General features: G+C 42.8%; 1 protein-coding gene across 1 annotated transcript; it reads right to left on the bottom strand.

Moving 5' to 3' along the window:
- Positions 1-156: 156 nt before the first annotated feature.
- On the bottom strand, positions 157-15,400 carry LOC122413439 (polyamine-transporting ATPase 13A3-like). Its single transcript, XM_043423778.1, has 17 exons — positions 15,014-15,400; positions 11,759-11,942; positions 9,222-9,292; positions 8,900-9,138; positions 8,546-8,812; positions 7,597-7,801; positions 7,310-7,508; positions 7,116-7,227; positions 6,043-6,232; positions 5,721-5,921; positions 5,440-5,625; positions 4,958-5,332; positions 3,270-3,411; positions 3,032-3,183; positions 2,723-2,942; positions 2,525-2,606; positions 157-2,454 (listed from the first exon to the last, which is right to left on the bottom strand). The coding sequence occupies exons 2-17, from the start codon at positions 11,772-11,774 to the stop codon at positions 1,422-1,424; spliced, it is 3,690 nt and encodes a 1,229-aa protein (XP_043279713.1). The 5' UTR covers positions 11,775-11,942; positions 15,014-15,400; the 3' UTR covers positions 157-1,421.
- Positions 15,401-17,688: the final 2,288 nt, after the last annotated feature.

Genomic DNA, 17,688 nt, shown 5'->3' with positions numbered 1-17,688 from the left:
TTTTCGGCTCTGATCGAGGATCAAATTGTTACGAAAATGCAGGACTTCGTCGTGAGGCATTCTTCATGCTGCTCAACACTTGTACTTCCAATATATTGAGCAATTCTCCCATTGAGATTTCGGTACTCCGCGCTACGTTCCGTTAGCACACGTGACTCGGTGATTTAATGTTTTTATTAAAAAATTAAAAGGCTCGAGACCCGTTTATAACGTTACATTAATAATACATTCACTTCGATGTTTTATCGATCGTTGTTCAATTCTACCTTCACAATATTTTCACCAATAAAATGGAATACCCGGAAGGAATAGCATCTCGAAAACTTTTTAAAATCTTAAACATCGTAGGTTTTGTGACGACGAAAAGTCGTCGTAACGAGCCTCGCTAAAACGACAACGAGTCAATCGATTTGGCATACTCGGCGCTTCGACTCCGCGCGCAAGACTTTCATACACGTTTTAGTTTCTTCCATGTCGACGTACCGTATCGTGTTTGTCAATCGGTTCATCATTCCTTTCGTTATGGCTCCTTCATCGAAACCCTTACACAGTAAAACCTCCTTAAATACAAATCACAATGTGCTCATACACGTTTTATCATTGGATCCCCAAGTTAATCATTATTCGATCTTCTTTTGATTTCACAGAGATACGCTTGGACGGCGCCCGGATCGAGCGCGCAGTTTTTTAAAAGCTCGTTTTCTCCATCGGATTTTTTGACATTCGAAGGCCTCCGGCACAACACGTGCCAAGAGGAATGCTCGATCTTCTTCATATAACGTTTTTGGGAAATGTCTTTTAGGCTGTCAAATTTTATGGGCAGTAAAAAAATCATGGAGTTTTGAATTTTTTTATATTGAATCTCTCGAAGCTCGGAGCGTTCGTCTCGGTGCTTCGACTCGAGTTCATTCTTATCCCGCTAATGACGCCCAATGCCCGGGGCTTTTTTACTTCCCTCCTTTCTCATTCCCTACTAGTTTTTGTTTTACCATTTTCATTTAAAAAGTTACGTCAGACGAAAAAATCACTCGATTTTGCGTAGAATCGTAAACATTTTATCAATTAATCAGAAAAAGAAATAGTTTCAAGATTTGTGAAAAAGCCATGAATCGTGTTAATGGGGAGTCGAAGCACGAAGAGAAATTAATAGGAAAAGAGTCGAGTAATAAAAAAAATTCATAGCCACCGAGAGGAATGAGCGGTCGCGTAACTCTCGCTCGAATAAAAGAAAAATGGTGGCAAGGATTTGGACGACGACTCGCGAGTGCTGACTTATAATCGGAGGCGACCGGACGAAAAATAGGAGCGCGTGCATGTCCGCGTGGAAGATGATGCTCGAAACTGCGGAGCGATAGAGCGAAACTCCGGGTAACGCCCTCGGGGAATGCAAAACTATCGCGGAAAAGAAAAAAATAAAATAATTAGAATCTCGTCGTCTCGTTGATAGGAAGGATCGCGAGATTTTCATCGTCGACGAAAGCGAGGTTTTTTATTCCAGCTTGCTCAGTGGATGCTGGTCTTTGAGCGGAGATTGCACTTTCGGCTTTGGCTCGATCGTCGTCGGTACAAATTTTGAGGATATTTTCAACGCTCGGTGTTACCGGTAGGATGGGTAAGTCCCTGTCGATTTTCGGCCATTCAGAATCGTTCGCGAGATCATACTCGATCCTTAAATAAGCTTTTTTTGATTTTTCAGGTCTGTAGAGGTTCGGCTTGATCCGTCGTTCGATCGCGTACTCTATTATCACCATTTCGACGGCGAAACAAAGGAGGAAATTTATGAAGGCGAGAAGAATAATGAGAATCGGCCAATCGAGTTCCGGCGGGGTGACGAGCTGGAGCGCACTTTTGAGCCAGTGGGCCGGATAAATGGTTATGTAAGCGCAAATCCCGACGAGGATCAATATCGAAAGAATGTACGCCCGATTCGTGTAAATTGCTTTTCTGTAAGGTTTTCCACGCGAGAATATCACCGCTGTCGTTATGTATTGAAAGAGCGAGACGCAAAAGACGGAATAATTTTCGTAGGACGAGTAGCTCGTCGCTGAGCTCGGTACGAACGGTTCGAACCACGCGAACGATCGGACCGCGTAATAAGCCGTGCTCTGGAACACCGTCATAACGAACATGTGCAACGCGAGGGAGAACAAAGGCGTGAAACTCAGGAGACTGGTCATCGGTGGCTGCTTCGCCAACTTGCCCTCGTACGCTTTTGTCTTGCCGAAGAAAAATGCGAAATTCACTATGAGACATATGTCGATGAACAAGAACTCAAGATCCGTCAGATTCGAGTCGATCGAGTAGAGAATTATGACCGAGAGAAATTCCGTCAGGGAATATGTCACCATGAACTTGAATATTCCGAAGGAAGTTACGAGGGCGGCCCGACCTTGCCTTATCACCTTCGGCACGCATCTTATGTCCGGGATCCTCGACGTGAACGGACTTGCAACGCTGAACGAGAAAAAGACATTTTTTGTTGTAGAGAAAACTCGCTGATGATTTATCCAAATATTCGCTTTACCTTGATTCCGCTTCGGACAGGGAGACACCCGCGTGAGCGGCTCGCAACGCCCCGCAGTCGTTGGCTCCGTCTCCGCACATGGCTGGACAAAATCGTATCGATCGAGACATATTAAAACGAGCTCACTTTCCTTTCCTTTTCATTTTCATCAGTTTCATTATTGCTGGAAAAAAATGAAGCCAAGTCCCTCCGACTCACCGACGTAATATCCAAGCTGCATGAGTTCGAGCACGAGCTGCTGTTTCTGATCGCTCGTCATTCTCGCGAAAACTGCACCCCTCACGCAGATACGGGGCACCAGGTCGGCGTAATGCTCCCGAAGAAGCTGCCACGTTTGACCGGTCAGGGCAAACCGATAGTCGCTGGACTTGATTCCTCTTTCCAACGCTTCCAGGGACGACGTCATCTTTTTGCCCCCCTGCTCGACCAGACCAATCGAATCAGAAACAATTGGTTCACTCGTCATTTCAAATACTTCGATAATAATTAAGCTCCCCGCCATCGTACCGTCCTCTTTATCGGACCCCCCTGGACGTTGAAATAAATTTTTGCTTCCGTCCTCTGATCCCCAGGTACAACCGTTACATTTATCACCGTTTCGTCGTGAGACAAAATCCCGCAATCCTTCGCTACGCTCACCGCCGTCTGGATATTGTCCCCTGTCGAGCAAATTATTTTTTCAGTCTTTCTCGCTCTCTGACATTTGACCCGACTACCGCAAGTTTGATCCACCAGCACCAATTACCCGTTATCATGACCACGTGAATATTGGCTTCTCTCAGCTCTTCGATTACTCCGACCGTCGCTTCTTTCAGCCTGTTTTCCAGTACGACCAGACCGAGAAATTCCAAATCCTTTTCCACCTTTTCTCGTGGCATTTTCTCAATCTGTAACAAAACGATCAATTTTTTGGTATTAGTCGCCAAGAAATGTCTTGTGCATTCCTCGTTCTTGCACTGAGAACGAAATTTCTTTCAACGAATTAAATCCATTTGAATCCATTTGTATATCGTTGCGATAAATAAATGGAGTTGTGTACTCGAAGAATCAGTGAATCCATAGAAAAAAAAAATTGTTGAACGAAAACGATAAATTTGGTTCATTTTAATTGATGCAAAAGCAACAAAATAGTTGGTTATCTCTGCTTTGTCACCACATTTTGTGAGTTGAATAAGTATGAAAGTTTATTCGTTATCACGTTGTAGTAAGACATTTAATATATCTTTTGTTCATCAACAGCTGAAAACTGGTTTCGAATCACCCTTTGTTGAGTTATTTCAATCATCTCGATCGTTTGTTTCTTTCAACTAAACGACGATTTTATGTCTGTTCTCCCTGGCACGATTTCTGGTGTGCCAAAAATCAGCCAGAAGGCTCTCGCGCCAGCAGCCCACCACCTGTACGAATATAAGACTCCCAGTTTATTCATTTTCTTCCTTATTAAGGTAACTCCTGTACTGCATGCTAGTCAAATGAGTGCTAAATTTTCAAAACTAGCTAAATTATCTCGTGAAGATGTAAAAATATTAAAAAGGCTAGTTTTGCAAAACCATCAACTGCATGATAAATGCAAATTTCCACGCTGATACATTTACAGTGGTATTTTTCAAAGAATTATCTGCGCTTTGTCATCGATTTTATTGCAACAAGTTTCATTTTGTTCGTCAATTGGTCCTCTATGAATCCACCGCGTAGTTGTTTTTTTAACTTGATCGTTTTACCGTTGTAGCTAATTGTTCATTAAGTGAAAAAACTTTTTTAATCATAATTTCTCTGAGGAATGAGTTTAAAGGAAAATCTACGTGGTGAATTCGTAGAGGATCAGTTGAGGAACAAACTGAGACTTGGTGCAATAAAATCGATGAAAAAACGCAGATAATTTTTTGAAAAATACCACTGAAAATGTGTCAGCGTGGAAATTTGCATTTATCAGTTGATGGTTTTCCAAAACTAGCCTTTTTAATATTTTTACATCTTAATGAGATATGCTGTAATACAAATCCACTAACAATACATTTAATCGGTACGTTAAACTTGGTCTAAAAGCGTTTTGAAAATTTATCATTCATTTGACCAGCATGCAGTACAGGAGTTACCTTAACGGGGCACATAAATTATTCCTCGGTGATCGAGAAGATTTGAGTACTGGATCCTCACAAATATGGTACGGGAGTATTTTGTTTTATTTAAGAAATATTTAGTTGAACGTATCGAACTAAATAATTTGGTTGAACGCCACAAAATTTGTTTCGGTCAACGAAATTTTCTTCTCAGTGTTTGGATCAAAACTTTAACCTGGTTATTGCTTTTTTTAGGAGCGTTTCAAGCAAACTTTCCAGTACAACAGTGGCCAGTTACTCTTCGAAAACGTCTTCATCCTAGAAGAGAATGATTCTCTACGCAAATGATTTTTTAAACACGAAAAACACTTACTTTGGTATGTGTCCTGTTAATAATGGATCTCCCGATGGCGATAACGCGATAGCCCTGCTCGGTGTATCGTCGCAGAGCAAAGTTGATGTCGTCAGGAACGGTTTCGGGTTTGCTGAGGCTGAGAATAACTTCGGGGGAGCCTTTGGTATATGCTCTGAAGTGATCGGTTCCGAGGACACGAACGATTACCGACATGCGTTGAAGGGAGCTGGAGAATTGGTACTGCTGTACGATCCCAATTTCGGCGAGTTCGTTCATATTTTCAGTCAAATTTTTGCTCTTGGGTGGTTTGACGATCGTCGGTGTCGACAGATCGTATTTACTCGTATCGCCGATTTCCGGTTCTTCCAGCATCCAGCCCGTGCTCTCGAACATCTAATAAAAAATAAAAAAGGCCTCGCGACATTATTGGAAGGGAAGCGCGACGAATGGAATTCCGTACTCGATTTTCTTCCGATGCTAAATTAGCCAAGCTTGTGCACCTTCACGTCCAGAGGATCGCCGCAGAGCTCGTCGTTGATGATGGTCAGACTGTGGCAGACGAGCATGCCCTCGAAGAGGGGATGATTCTTCAGGGTTGGAACATCCTTTTCCGGATTTAGGAAGCTCCCGGCGGTGCTCGGGACCACGCCCCACATGTCCAAGCCATCCTCCGTCAAAGTTCCGGTCTTCCCGATAAAAAACGAACTCAATTATATCTCGCGGGTGTCGCTTCGAAACTTGAAATATGCGTGTGCAGGAAAAGTGTCGCGAGGCTCGTTACCTTGTCGAAACAGACGCAATTCAAGCTGCCGGAGACGTTTATGACACGGCTATTGATACAATATATTTGTGCCTTTTTCAGTCGAGCCTGCGCGTATAACTTTCCAACAGTCATCGCAGCCGGAAGAGCCGGTGGAATTACGATGGTGATTAAATCGAGGGCCTTAATGGCAATGTCACCCGCCGTTATTCCTCTCGAAGCCTGAAGTCATTGGGAACACAATTATCATTTGACCTCGAGACGGCGATCGATTCCGTAGTTTTGTCGAACGGCGCTCGCGGGGGAAAAAAACTTTAAGCACGCGAAATGCTTCTCAACGTACTTTGGTCACGACCGTATAGATGAATCCTAGTAACGAGATGAAAGCGAGTATCCCAATGAATTTGTAAGAGTCCTGATCGAATTTGAAGTCGGCCGGGGGTGGATAAAGTATCGCGGCTACGAGAGCTCCTCTGTTGGTTTGCAAGCCTGTGCGAATAACCCTGGCCAAAACCGGAGCGTCTCCCTGGATTCTGGTCAAAGATTCAAAAAGCTTCGAGTCATTGGAGACGAATGAGCGAACTTAAGGTCGACCTATCGCAGCAGCCATAGTCAAGAGACAGCTCATTATTTTGAAAACTTTAAATTCGCTATAGATTATGAATTTATATATCATTTTATTGGTATTACGAAAGTCCATGATTTTTCAAGTGTGCGTCGTGATGGTTTATTTTTTATATACGGCAACACTGTCTCGTTTGCTTACCATTTACCATCGCTTTGTGCGAGAATGTTTGACTATGGATCGACACAATGTTCGGCTTGACCAGAAACAGTTTCTTCAAACAAATTTATTTTTCCTAGCATTCTGTTTCTCGGATAAGAACCCTCAATTCCACTATTCAATGAAAACAGTTTGATAGTTTACATACTCAAATTCGTCCCGTGCTATTCGACGTTATGCAGCGTTGCCAGAGTAGCCAGAGCGCCAGTAGCAGAAGGCGACGACACACCGCGTAATTACTCGACTAAATCGAACATTTTTATTTTCATTGTTCGGCAAACCTGCTCTTTCTTTTTTATTCAAAAATGATCCTCATTTTTTGAGCATTTGAGAATTAAAAAAAAAAAAAAAAAACATCTAATCGGGAAAACGATTTATTCGTGGCTCAAATTTCTGTTGGAGCGCGGTCTCCACAAGCTGGGGGTTAAATTTCCAAATTTTATCGATTATTTATTGTCGTAACTAGTCGACGATGCGCCCAAAAACGTTGCAGGCGTTTTCTGTGCGCTTTAGCTATCAAAAAAATATCACGTTCGCATCTAATAATGAAGTTTGCGATAGGTCGGTCTTAAGGAAGGGCAGAGTCAGGAAAAGCGAGCTTTTTACGATAGAAATTCATGTCCTTGAATTACCTCGTCTGAATAATGGAGGTACCACTGTACAGAGTGTGTTGAGAGCACTCTTTCGGATCGTAGAGAACTTGGCGCGGCGTAAGCGGCGTTTTCGTAACCGGAACTGCTTCACCTGAGAAACGTGAGGTCGCGAGGTTATTGAAAAGTGGAATTGCCGATATTTTCAGTCTCTAACCCGTCAATAGATTATTCACCGGTGAGCATGGACTCGTTGAGTATGCAGTGGCCGGTGAGCAAGACCACGTCGCAAATGACGGTCCCCTGATAACGAGGGAGCTCGATGACGTCGCCCGGAACTAATTCGGCGCTCGAGACACTCTCGAATTTTCCGCAACTCCGACGAACCCGAACCGTTTCCGTCGACGCCACGGTTCCGTGAAGGTTTATCTGGTTCTGATACGAATGACGAAAGCCTCGTGATCGTTCGTCGCTTTTATTCTTAATTTTTTCGAATTTTTTTTGAGCAATGCTCACAACGTACCCGTCGCGTCTGCATTATCGAGCTGGTTATACCGAACAACGACATCAATATGATTGCACCGGTGTAATAATAATAACCTTCGGCCAGCCATACCGCCAGGGTGAAGACTTGAAATATGTAAAATGGATTGAGAACTTCTAGAAGAAGTAGAATAAGTATGCTCTGAACGGGCACAATTATTTCGTTGTTTCCATAAACGATACGCCTGGGGGGGGGGAAAAAAAAAAAACAATGAAACAAAGAAATAGAGGAGACCGGGGCAAAACGGGATACCCGAAAAATGAGAGAAATTTTTTGTCTTTTTTCTTTTTTTCAATTTTTATACTTGTCCGAAAAGAACATGAAACATATTTTTTCCAAAACATCTTGTTTTTTTTTTGGATTTTGATTTCTTTTTTAAAAAATTCGTTTTTTTTCAAATTCTCTTTATTCTGCATCACTTTCAAAGTGAAAACGTTTTTGCACAGTTTTTGTACTGAATCCATGATTCAGTAGATAAAAAATACAAATTTTTACGAAATAAACTTCGTTATTATTCATATAATTAATTTTGAATTGAATTACAGAGGGTACGTTCGACGTATACGTTTGAGCGCTGTAAGCGCTGAGATCGCTTTCAACGCTTGCAGCGGTAAGTTCAAAGCACTCTGTTACGGGTACAAAATGCACCCCCCAAGGTGCATTGAATTAAAATCATAGTATAAAAAAAATTTTCACGAGTTTTTGAGGGATACCCCGTTTGGCCTCGGAATTTTTTTATTTTTTTTGAAAATCGAAAAGAATTCCAGTACACTTCTTAGTTTTTGGTAGTAAAAAATAAACAGAGCTTCCCAAAATTCTGAAAAGTTAAATATTTCCTTAGGTATCCCATTTTGCCCCGGTCTCCCTTATTTATACTCGTGCAAATATGCTCGAGCGCGAAAATAGCTCTTCGCGAGCGCACACGTACCTGAGCAATTGCTCATCCTTGCTCAAACCCTGACCGTTCTCAAGGTGGAGATCGGAGCACGCGACGAACTTATCGAGACCTACCAATCTTGCAAACTCGCTCTTCGTATCGTCCCAAATGTAACATTGTTTTTTGAACCAAAACGCACGATACTCCGGCACTTCCCGGAGTGTGCCATTTTCTAATCTTATCCCGAGATCTTTTCCTTCGATGTTTTTTAACGTCTCGTCATCTATCGTGCTCAACGTACTCGCAAACGTCTTCGGCCTGTGAATAAATGCAGCAGCGAGACATGAATATTCAACGGATCATTGATCCCGCGGACGGATCGGTTTTTCGGGGCGTTCAACGCACCTCAGCTTCCTCGTCGTCACCGTTTTCACATCTTTGACGTAGTACGATTTGTATTTTCCCTGATAATCGTCGACTATCAGCAACTTGGTGGCTCGATCCAGCTGACATCGCTTGTGCGTTGCATATAAATAGAGCTGAGGATACCAGTGAAAGAACAATCGAACCCAACCCACCGTCAGCACGAACGAGAGGTACGTTAAAAAAGCACCGATGCAGCTTTTTTCGAAACCATGAACTTGCTGAAAGGATTGATCATCATTGACTTTCCATTATTTTCAATACTATTTTTCATCCAACGTGAAAGCAGTTTGCGTCAACGTACCAGTTCTTCTCCATCGTGACCGGTCCTTATTTTCTGCCACTGCACTTCCGACTGCTTGTCGTTTTTTAGTCCTGTCAAAAGGTAAATGACAAACGGTAGCGCATTAATTGAGAGATTTCACAAAAGCGAGCTCTCGGCCTCTGAAAGATAATCGCGCCGTTTCGTTATTCACGCGTCAACTCGCGAGAGATCTCGATAAGGGAGTTCATTATTTTATTTTTAAGGAGAAGTAGACGACGAGGAACCTTGGCACACATGATTTTTTCGATCGGACGATTCACAGTGCGAGATTACAAATGTTCGATCTTGCACGACGGTGCCTCCGGATAAGATGATTTTCGTTACGAAATTTCACACACGAGAATCAAGATTCTGATCGAGATATTGTTTTTTTTTCTTTCATTTTTATCATAGATTTACTGAAAAACGCTTCGAGGAACGCTTGAAAAATAAATAATCGTATCGAACGCGCGTGTGCCCGTCCTAAGAGCCTTATCGCACGAAATTGTCCACTCCGAACATTGTTCGCGCGTTATCGATCAATTTTCAAGTCTACAGCGTCCCACGTCTTAAGGAGGGTGGCTACCGACGATACAATGTTGTCATGCTAAACCATGTTAAATACATTAAAAATTTCAAAATGATAAGAATTTAATAAAATTTGGTGAACATATTCTTTAGGGCCAAATTTGACAATACAAATTTTTTACGATTTTTCTTCGGTACAGTTATCGAGTAATTGATCACTAAAGTTCAAGTGTATAAGCAGAGCGTTTCCAAATATATATAGGTATACATTCCGGGCATAAGAAATCTGCTTTAATGCGTAATTACTCGATAACTAAGCAGAAGAAAATTTTGAAAAAAATTGTGTCTTCGCACTTGATGTTGAAGAACATTATCACCAAATTTGATCAATTTCTTATCATTTTGACGAGTGTAGCCACCCTCCTTAATTTCGAAGCAGCTCTTCTTCGCTCCGATAATATTGACGAGGCTATTGAGAATCAGAATTTCTTCATTTCGGTTCTACTTGTATACGTGATTCAGCGGTGCTACAACAACATTATAGTGTCATGTTGATTGAGGAAATTTTGTTAAACGGTCGTCTATAGCAATCGCTTGAAATCGATCTCAGTCCAGTTTTATCTGGTATTTCGTTCAACCAATATCGCGTATTAAATCGACGTTCTAGACAGAATCGGAAAAATCTCATTTCGCTGGGTACACCTTGCTTCGCGAGCACGAGTAATAAAATCAGTTGTGCTCGTCTCGTCTCTAGCAATAATAAAAACAATCCACCACGAGTTACGAGGCTGAAGTTTTGGAGTCCAACGAAATGATGTAAAAAAGGCCTCCAAGAATTCCAGTTATTCTCGTTTCTTGTGAAATAAAAAATTGGTCAATTACAAATGTTGTTTTTTTTCGTTCACTTCGTTGGACGCGAGCGTTGCAAACTTCAGCGTCGTCCGGCCCTTGTCAATGCGAATATTCGCGAGTGCAATAGACTATCGATCGAGCAGTGTCAACACCGAGTGCTGCACTTGGCTCCGTTTATTTTTATTATATACCCGGAGATGTTTATCCGATAGCGAATCTATTTATAGATTAAGCATCAAAATTTTATTGGAAAAAGTAATTTTGCAGTTGACAACATAATATTTTTTCCGTCGTATTTTTACCCAAGTCAACAGCAAAAGTATCGGAGAATTATTATTCTTATTCTGGTTGAAACTTCAAATTGAATAATCAAATTTTATTTTATTAACACTTTGTTGGATTAATCAAATGTCGATGCAAATTTGAAAAATCCATCGTTCCTCAAAATCAATGAAATTGGTGAGTTGAAACAATTCCATATTTGTTTCGCCACCCGTTATCGTAGTTTTGGCTTATTGAAACGTTTTTTCAGTGGGCAGGGGCATTCGCACCTTTTCCTGTGTCTTCTCGAGCCTCTCAGCAGGAGAAACGAGACCAAGTCTATCTCGCGTTTCGCGTTATAATTATACCGTATTCTCGGACTTCACCGGTGCCCGTTCGATCTGATTAGTGTCTCGTGATACTCGATAAGAACATTCTTATCAATGAAGCAACATCTGCACGCATCCACGTTCTCGGACGGATTGTAATTTGAAAAAATCTTTCGATCTCTGCACTCGCACGTACAATTGAAACATTTTTTTTTTACGGATCCTCGCAATACGTTGCCAGAGGCCGCATTCGATTCGATGCAACGATACCGACGGGGATTCGAGTTTTCTTCGTAACTCGCAAGCTCATCCGAAGCTTCTGGGATCTTATGACGCCAATTAATCACGAGAGCTCTCGCCTTTTACTGTTATTATTTTATTGTCCCATTTACGAGGCTGCACGATAAATATTGGTCGCTGGTTTTGTTGGATTTGACATTTAACAACATTCTGCCATTTAATCTTTTGTCGGTTCATACTTTTTCTGAAACGTATCTGGGCGCTTAACAATAATCATTTGTACAGCCGCTCATCGAGAGGAGCGATTATTCATTTTTTTTTACTTACCATTGGATTCGGTCATAACTCAAGGTTCCTCCTCAGCGATTGCGATCTCTTTTCTTTGTTTTTCAGTTCCGCAATGATTCTCCCACCCGGACGATGGTGACCGATGCCGACGTTGACCCGCCCGAAGAGTCCAAGTTTCACAAATACTTCAGTTGGTACGAAGGATTTAAAAATTTTTTTTTCCCTGTAAAAAAAGGAAGCATTCGAATCTGAGGAAAAATCTGTTTTTTTTATTTTTTCCAAGATTTCGCGGATTTGTTCGATCGAGCGCTCGCGCAAGTTGTCTTTTATGAACCGGAAACGCTTTAGCGGTCAAACTTTTAATATATTTTTTTGTCCTTTTATACAAGATGAACGTAAATAACGAACGTTCACAAGCGCAGTTGAAGGCTGACGTCGGAGCTCGTTGAAAAATTGCACGTCGCCTCATTATCCCTGTTTATCTTTGTCGCCTGCTTTTGTTGGAGCATATGAATAATGTGCAAACGATAATAATTACACTGGTAACACGTTCACGGGTGTTTCACGTGAGGCGAAAAATATAATATGAATGAGCGAGGAAAAGGCGACACCTGTATCCCACCGCCACGTATATTTACGTTCGGTTTTCGTGTGCGAGCCAATTTCAAAATGCCAGGCGAGCGCACATTGTGACGTTTTTTTCCCATTAAAGATAGCCGCGATCGCTGATGCGCTTAAATAAAAACGATTTAGAAAAATGCCGCACATTTTTATGCGGCTTCCGCGCCGCGTATGAAACTTGGAGGAATCTTCGTCACTGCGTGAAATTCCTCATTATTATTATCCTCGATCATGTAAAAAAATGAGTTAGTTTCGAGGAGAAAAAAATGTTGAGTCGCACGAATAAATTATCCGTTGCGCAAATTCCTAGAAACCTCAACCGCAGTGAAAATGTCATTGGAAGAAAATTTTTATTTTTTCCTCGCCATTATTATCTGACGTATTTCCTACTGATGGAATGTTGAGTAGCCGAATACTCATTTTCAACGTGACTTATTATCGGTCGTTCGCATTGCGCGACTAGCCGCGATGAGTATTTTATTAGTAGTATTTTATTTCTTTCGTACGTTATTTCTTTCGTAGTAACTTCTCATCCATAAATTATTAAGTTCATACGCGAGTGCACAGTCGATCGTCGAAGTCGTGCGTTCCTCGTGGGCTCGTTTTAAAATTCTTCTCTCAATCATAGGGAAGACGAAAGCCTGTTCGCGGCGTTGAACTTGGCGTTGGCAGCGGTCAACGCAAGCTGAGAAAAAAAATGCAGGAAAGCAGATGCCGAGTATGTAGCTAGTGCGAATTAATTTTCTCGCATTCCGTTTTTCTTTCTCGAGATACGTCAAGGATGAAATCCGCTCACCGCATCACGAATCGGGGCAACCGTGCCGCAGACCCCTGTGACGTAAGCACCTCGTTGTCCTTTAAAGGCGGTTTATTTTCTCGATATCAACGCGCCACGCGCCATCTTTCTTCTTCGATCAATCGGCGCACATTCGTCAAGTTCCTTTTTCTCGGAATATTTAATAATCGAAATCGCAGCAAAAATAGTACGTTCGGTAGGCTCGCCTCAACGCGATACGATTCCGTGAGAAGTCGCCGCTTCTTCGTTCGTATGAAGTAACACCGCGGCGAGTGGAGGGGCAGCAACTGCATTCGCTTTGCCTGACTACACCTACGAGCGATCATTGCGCATTTTTTTACCCCCGACCATCGCGTAACCGTCACGTGCGAGCATTCAAATTGCCGAATCGAAAAGATTCTTTCTTGACTTGGGAAATTGCGATACTCGTTTAAATGATGATCGTTGGGAAAAACCGTTGTCCTTAACCCTCTTCGCTATGTTCACCTTGTTGCAAACGTTAATTAATTAACTTTGTAACGAGTTATAAACGCCTTAAGAAAAGTGTCACGAGGAGCGAGCGTCTTTTCTGTTTTTCTAAGATAATATTTCCGAAAGCATTGTTCGCGGAAGGATGACGAATTGAGGAAATGCCTAAGCGAGTCGCTAGTAAGACGAAAAAACGAGGCAGTTTTTCGTTCGAATTCGAGTTCCAAATATAGTTGTATTCGTGGAAAACGTTTATTGAGGCTTCGTGCGATTACCGATCGGTTTGAAAATATTGAGAATGCGAGTGTCGCGAGCGTTCCGAGAGTTTGCTTCAGTTTCAGTTTTTCCTTATTTACGTATTTATCATGATATCTAAGTTCGAAGAGAAAATCAGATTCACGCAAGATCGCGACGATTCGGCAGACGATCGATGAAAAGGCGAGCTCTTTGGGCGCGGGTGACGCTGCAAATCCGCGACGCGAGCATGGTAAAACGTTTTTTCAGGGTTCTAAGAATATTGAGGAAAAAAGGAGAGTGCCCGAGCGCGGAAATAATCCAGATAAAGGTTTTTTCCTTGAAATGTAAAAATATTGCGAGCCGAGGCTGAAGTTGGAAATTCGAAGCAGCTTCGACTCGTTGCACGCGATAAAATTGATTTGCTTCGGACAATCTGTTCCATCCCATTCCATTATCTTAAATCTACCTTAAAAAACAACGAATGACTAATCGACGCGTCAATTATTAACGCGCATTTGAAAATAGTATTCGCTCGAGAAAATCGCTCTGTAAATATAACGACGATTTGCGAAGGCAGGCACGAGCCACGAGCGAGTCGCGATAGTGTACTTTTTATAGTTACTACGAATATGCATTTGCTCGTTTGATAATGCATTTCAGTGATAAATTGAAAAATTTCTACCGACGTTACACCGTGAAGAGTTATCAACGCGCGAGCGTATTCCAAAAACATTGAAAACAAAGGTTTCGGTTCGAAAAGTCACCAATAAACATCGCTCGTCTTATTCGTTTAAATATTTTGAATAAAAGGAGGGCGCACAGAGCGCAGGGAATGTTTCGAGTGAAATAATTTTCTGAGACTCGTAAACGTTTCAAGTGGATCCGACGTTTTAATCACGTTTGTGGAGATTCGCTCGAACGAAAGTGAGGAGAAAAAAAATGAGGTAGAGTCAACGCGAGCTCGTAATCATCGTGGCTTACGAGAACTCGAAATGATTAAATTTAATTTGTTTGTCCGAAGAATAGCGACGTGGACGGCGGGACGCCATTGAAACACACTCTTTATTAACTGGTTCAATGAAGTATATAATGTCGTAAGCCGAAACTAAAAACTGAATCCGGTCACCCGCACAGAGCGAATCGAAGCATGAAAATGGATTCCGCGTACTCACAATATGTAACCAAGTTGGAAAAACTCTATGAGCAGCGAGGATCGACAGATCCTCCGAGCCTTCGCATATTAATGACCATTCGCGATAAGGATTCGATACGGATAAATTCGTTCGATGCTCTCCTTAAAGCTGTTCCTGAGCAACGCGATTGATTATCAATAGGATCATCGACGGTGCACCAATTTTCCACGATTTTTTCTCACCAATTTCATCTATTTGAGATATTTAATTGTTTTATTTGAAAAACACTTTTGTTCGAACGTATATTAGATCGAGTAGAAAATAATTTGACAGAGGACCGCTAACGTTTCGATCGCGAATCGTTATCGAAGGTCAGGCTACGCGAGGGACGCACGAGTGCCAGCAAGTGTCGCGTGAAACTGACATTTCCAAGTCTCGTCGGTGGTTCGGCTGTCAAATACTTCCCCACCACTTTTCCTTCGGATCGGAGAACACGATCAGCACACGGAGCACGCTCCTCATTTCCCTCTCTAGATTTCAATTCGCTTTGCCGATCTCCCATCCCGGCACGATCGAGAGTTGCCAATTTTCATTTCATACGACCATTTTATTTTCAATTCTCCTGCCCCCCGCGGCTCCAATATTTTCGCGTGACTCATTTATCACGCGTAATGCCCGCTCTCGTTGGAAACTCTCATTATTTTCGGCTTCGAACGAGCACCGATTTATACTCTTTTTATTCGTATTCTACCCGATTTATCGGCGTTTTATTGATTTTTTTAATCGATTGGCGCGCGACTACTGATTGCCGGGCTTGTATACTCCCGGCGCGAGTTAATGCCGTCAGGAATGTTCGAAAACGGCTGCACGGCTGAGTTAAAATTCGTTTTACAAAATCCTCTTCACGGATTTGACGCGAATTCTTCGACTTGGGAGTTTCCGTCTAAGAATCCGCGCTCGATAAAAAGAAAGAGACGTTCAGGACGAAGGGAGCGACCGGCAGGATTTTCGACAGCCGCGCGACGATTCGATGCGCGACGAATCGGTCGGGTATTTTCATGCTTTCCGATCCATCGTTCAGTTATGCGAGCGTGGATGTACAGCCGCGGAATAAAAATCGTATAAACGCACAGGTTAATAATAATCCCACGAACTCGAGGCTCGCGTCGTCCTTGACGCTTTCGATAACTAGAAAACGTGTACGCAGAATTGGCAAGTGAGCCCGCGGATTGCGTTACAGCCGAGTTACCTTCGCAGGCTTCGTTCATTCCTGCTCCGATGAATTTTTCATTTGAGGACGCGATTCGAGGCCACCTCAAGGGACGAAGCGAACGAGTCAATGTGCCAATCGCTACTTTTTGCGTTCGTAACAGAGTACAAAAGCATGGAAATCCGAGTACGATATTTTTGGACGCGAAAAAGTGCGATGAGGCATCGCGATCGACGGCATGAAAAAATAAAAAAGCGAGAAAAGAGGGCACGGGCGATAAGGGTTGAAAATGCACTCTTGGAATGCAACTTTCTCGCGATAAGCGAAGCCGCTCATTCGTCGTTGGATCGTGCGTCCTCCACCGCAGTTATGTGGATCGACTGTTCAATATTGACGTTCGTACTCGTTGTTTCTTCGCTGTTCGTGCAATTTTTTATCATCCCCGACTAAATGTCTAGCGATGTCAACGGCGTTTCCGAAGAACGAGCGCGCCCCGTCCCGCTGCAGATGCTACCGCCACCGCAGCCGCGCGTACTATCTAATCGGATGAGCAAATCGAGAAACGATACACAACGACTCGAGCCCGTGGAATTGCAGCAATGTGTATCGAACGTGGCGTTAATCGTCTCGCTGATAAAACATGGAAATTAAGTAGAAATAACGATTAAGAAAGATGTTTGTATCGTCGGATGTCCTTGGGTCGAATTCCTCGCGGCATCGTCTCACGAATACCCCTGCGTGCGGATCATCGGACGCGATACTTTTCGGTGTCGAGAGAGTTCTCGCGCGCATGGGATTCTCATTGGAGCGTACTCGGTTGGAACGTTTGAAAAATGCGTCGCGATGAGGGTGTTCGCGGCGACGTCTTGATGTTGTTACAGCGTATCCGTGAGTTAGTTGAACCGCAAGGACGTCGAGTTACGTAACGAGCGAATAAAGTGATTAAATAAATTTGATAAAGTACGCGTGGATGCATGGAAAATGATTAGGAGCGTGAGAGAAGACACGATTTTTAACCGCCCGTCGTTGGTAATGGTGGGAACGTTGACGAATCGCCGCTTCCTGAGAACTTTGCAAAAGTGTAAACGCGATCGCGCTCGCAGTTTGTCCAATAATTGCGTGTATAATCAGTATTTCTCCGAGGTCGTGCGCTCTAATTTGACATCTGAGAAGCGTTTGCATTCGTCAAACGCCCGCAAATATCGGAGACGAAGCAACGTTAATAAGTCACGTTCGCGTTGGAAACGCGACGGGTCCGAGCCGATACGAGAGCAAATTTACAAAGAAGAGCTTCCCGAAAGCGATGATCGAGCGATAGAGCCAGTTGCCGAAAATTCGCTCGAGAATTTTCGCCGCTGACAAGTCCTCAACCGGATTTCACTGGCTCTAACGAGATGATGCAGCGATCGAGTACGACGGAGCAATGCGCTTACGACGAAAGTGAAACTCGATCGAAGCAAAAAATCCAAACGATTCGTAGAAAGGTTGCTCGCGCCCGGAGCTG

Source organism: Venturia canescens, chromosome 7 (assembly GCF_019457755.1).
Source record: "Venturia canescens isolate UGA chromosome 7, ASM1945775v1, whole genome shotgun sequence".
In the NCBI taxonomy this organism is placed as follows: domain Eukaryota; kingdom Metazoa; phylum Arthropoda; class Insecta; order Hymenoptera; family Ichneumonidae; genus Venturia; species Venturia canescens.
The sequence above is the reverse complement of the archived record's forward strand: the minus strand, read 5'-3'. Positions and strand labels throughout refer to the sequence as shown.

Excerpts from the sequence above, each read along its gene's own strand:
- LOC122413439 (XM_043423778.1), bottom strand. Across the intron at positions 9,139-9,221 it reads GTCACGATGGAGAAGAACTG|CAAGTTCATGGTTTCGAAAA; the intron begins GTACGTTGACGC and ends CAATCCTTTCAG. Across the intron at positions 5,626-5,720 it reads ATTGCGTCTGTTTCGACAAG|ACCGGAACTTTGACGGAGGA; the intron begins GTAACGAGCCTC and ends TTTATCGGGAAG.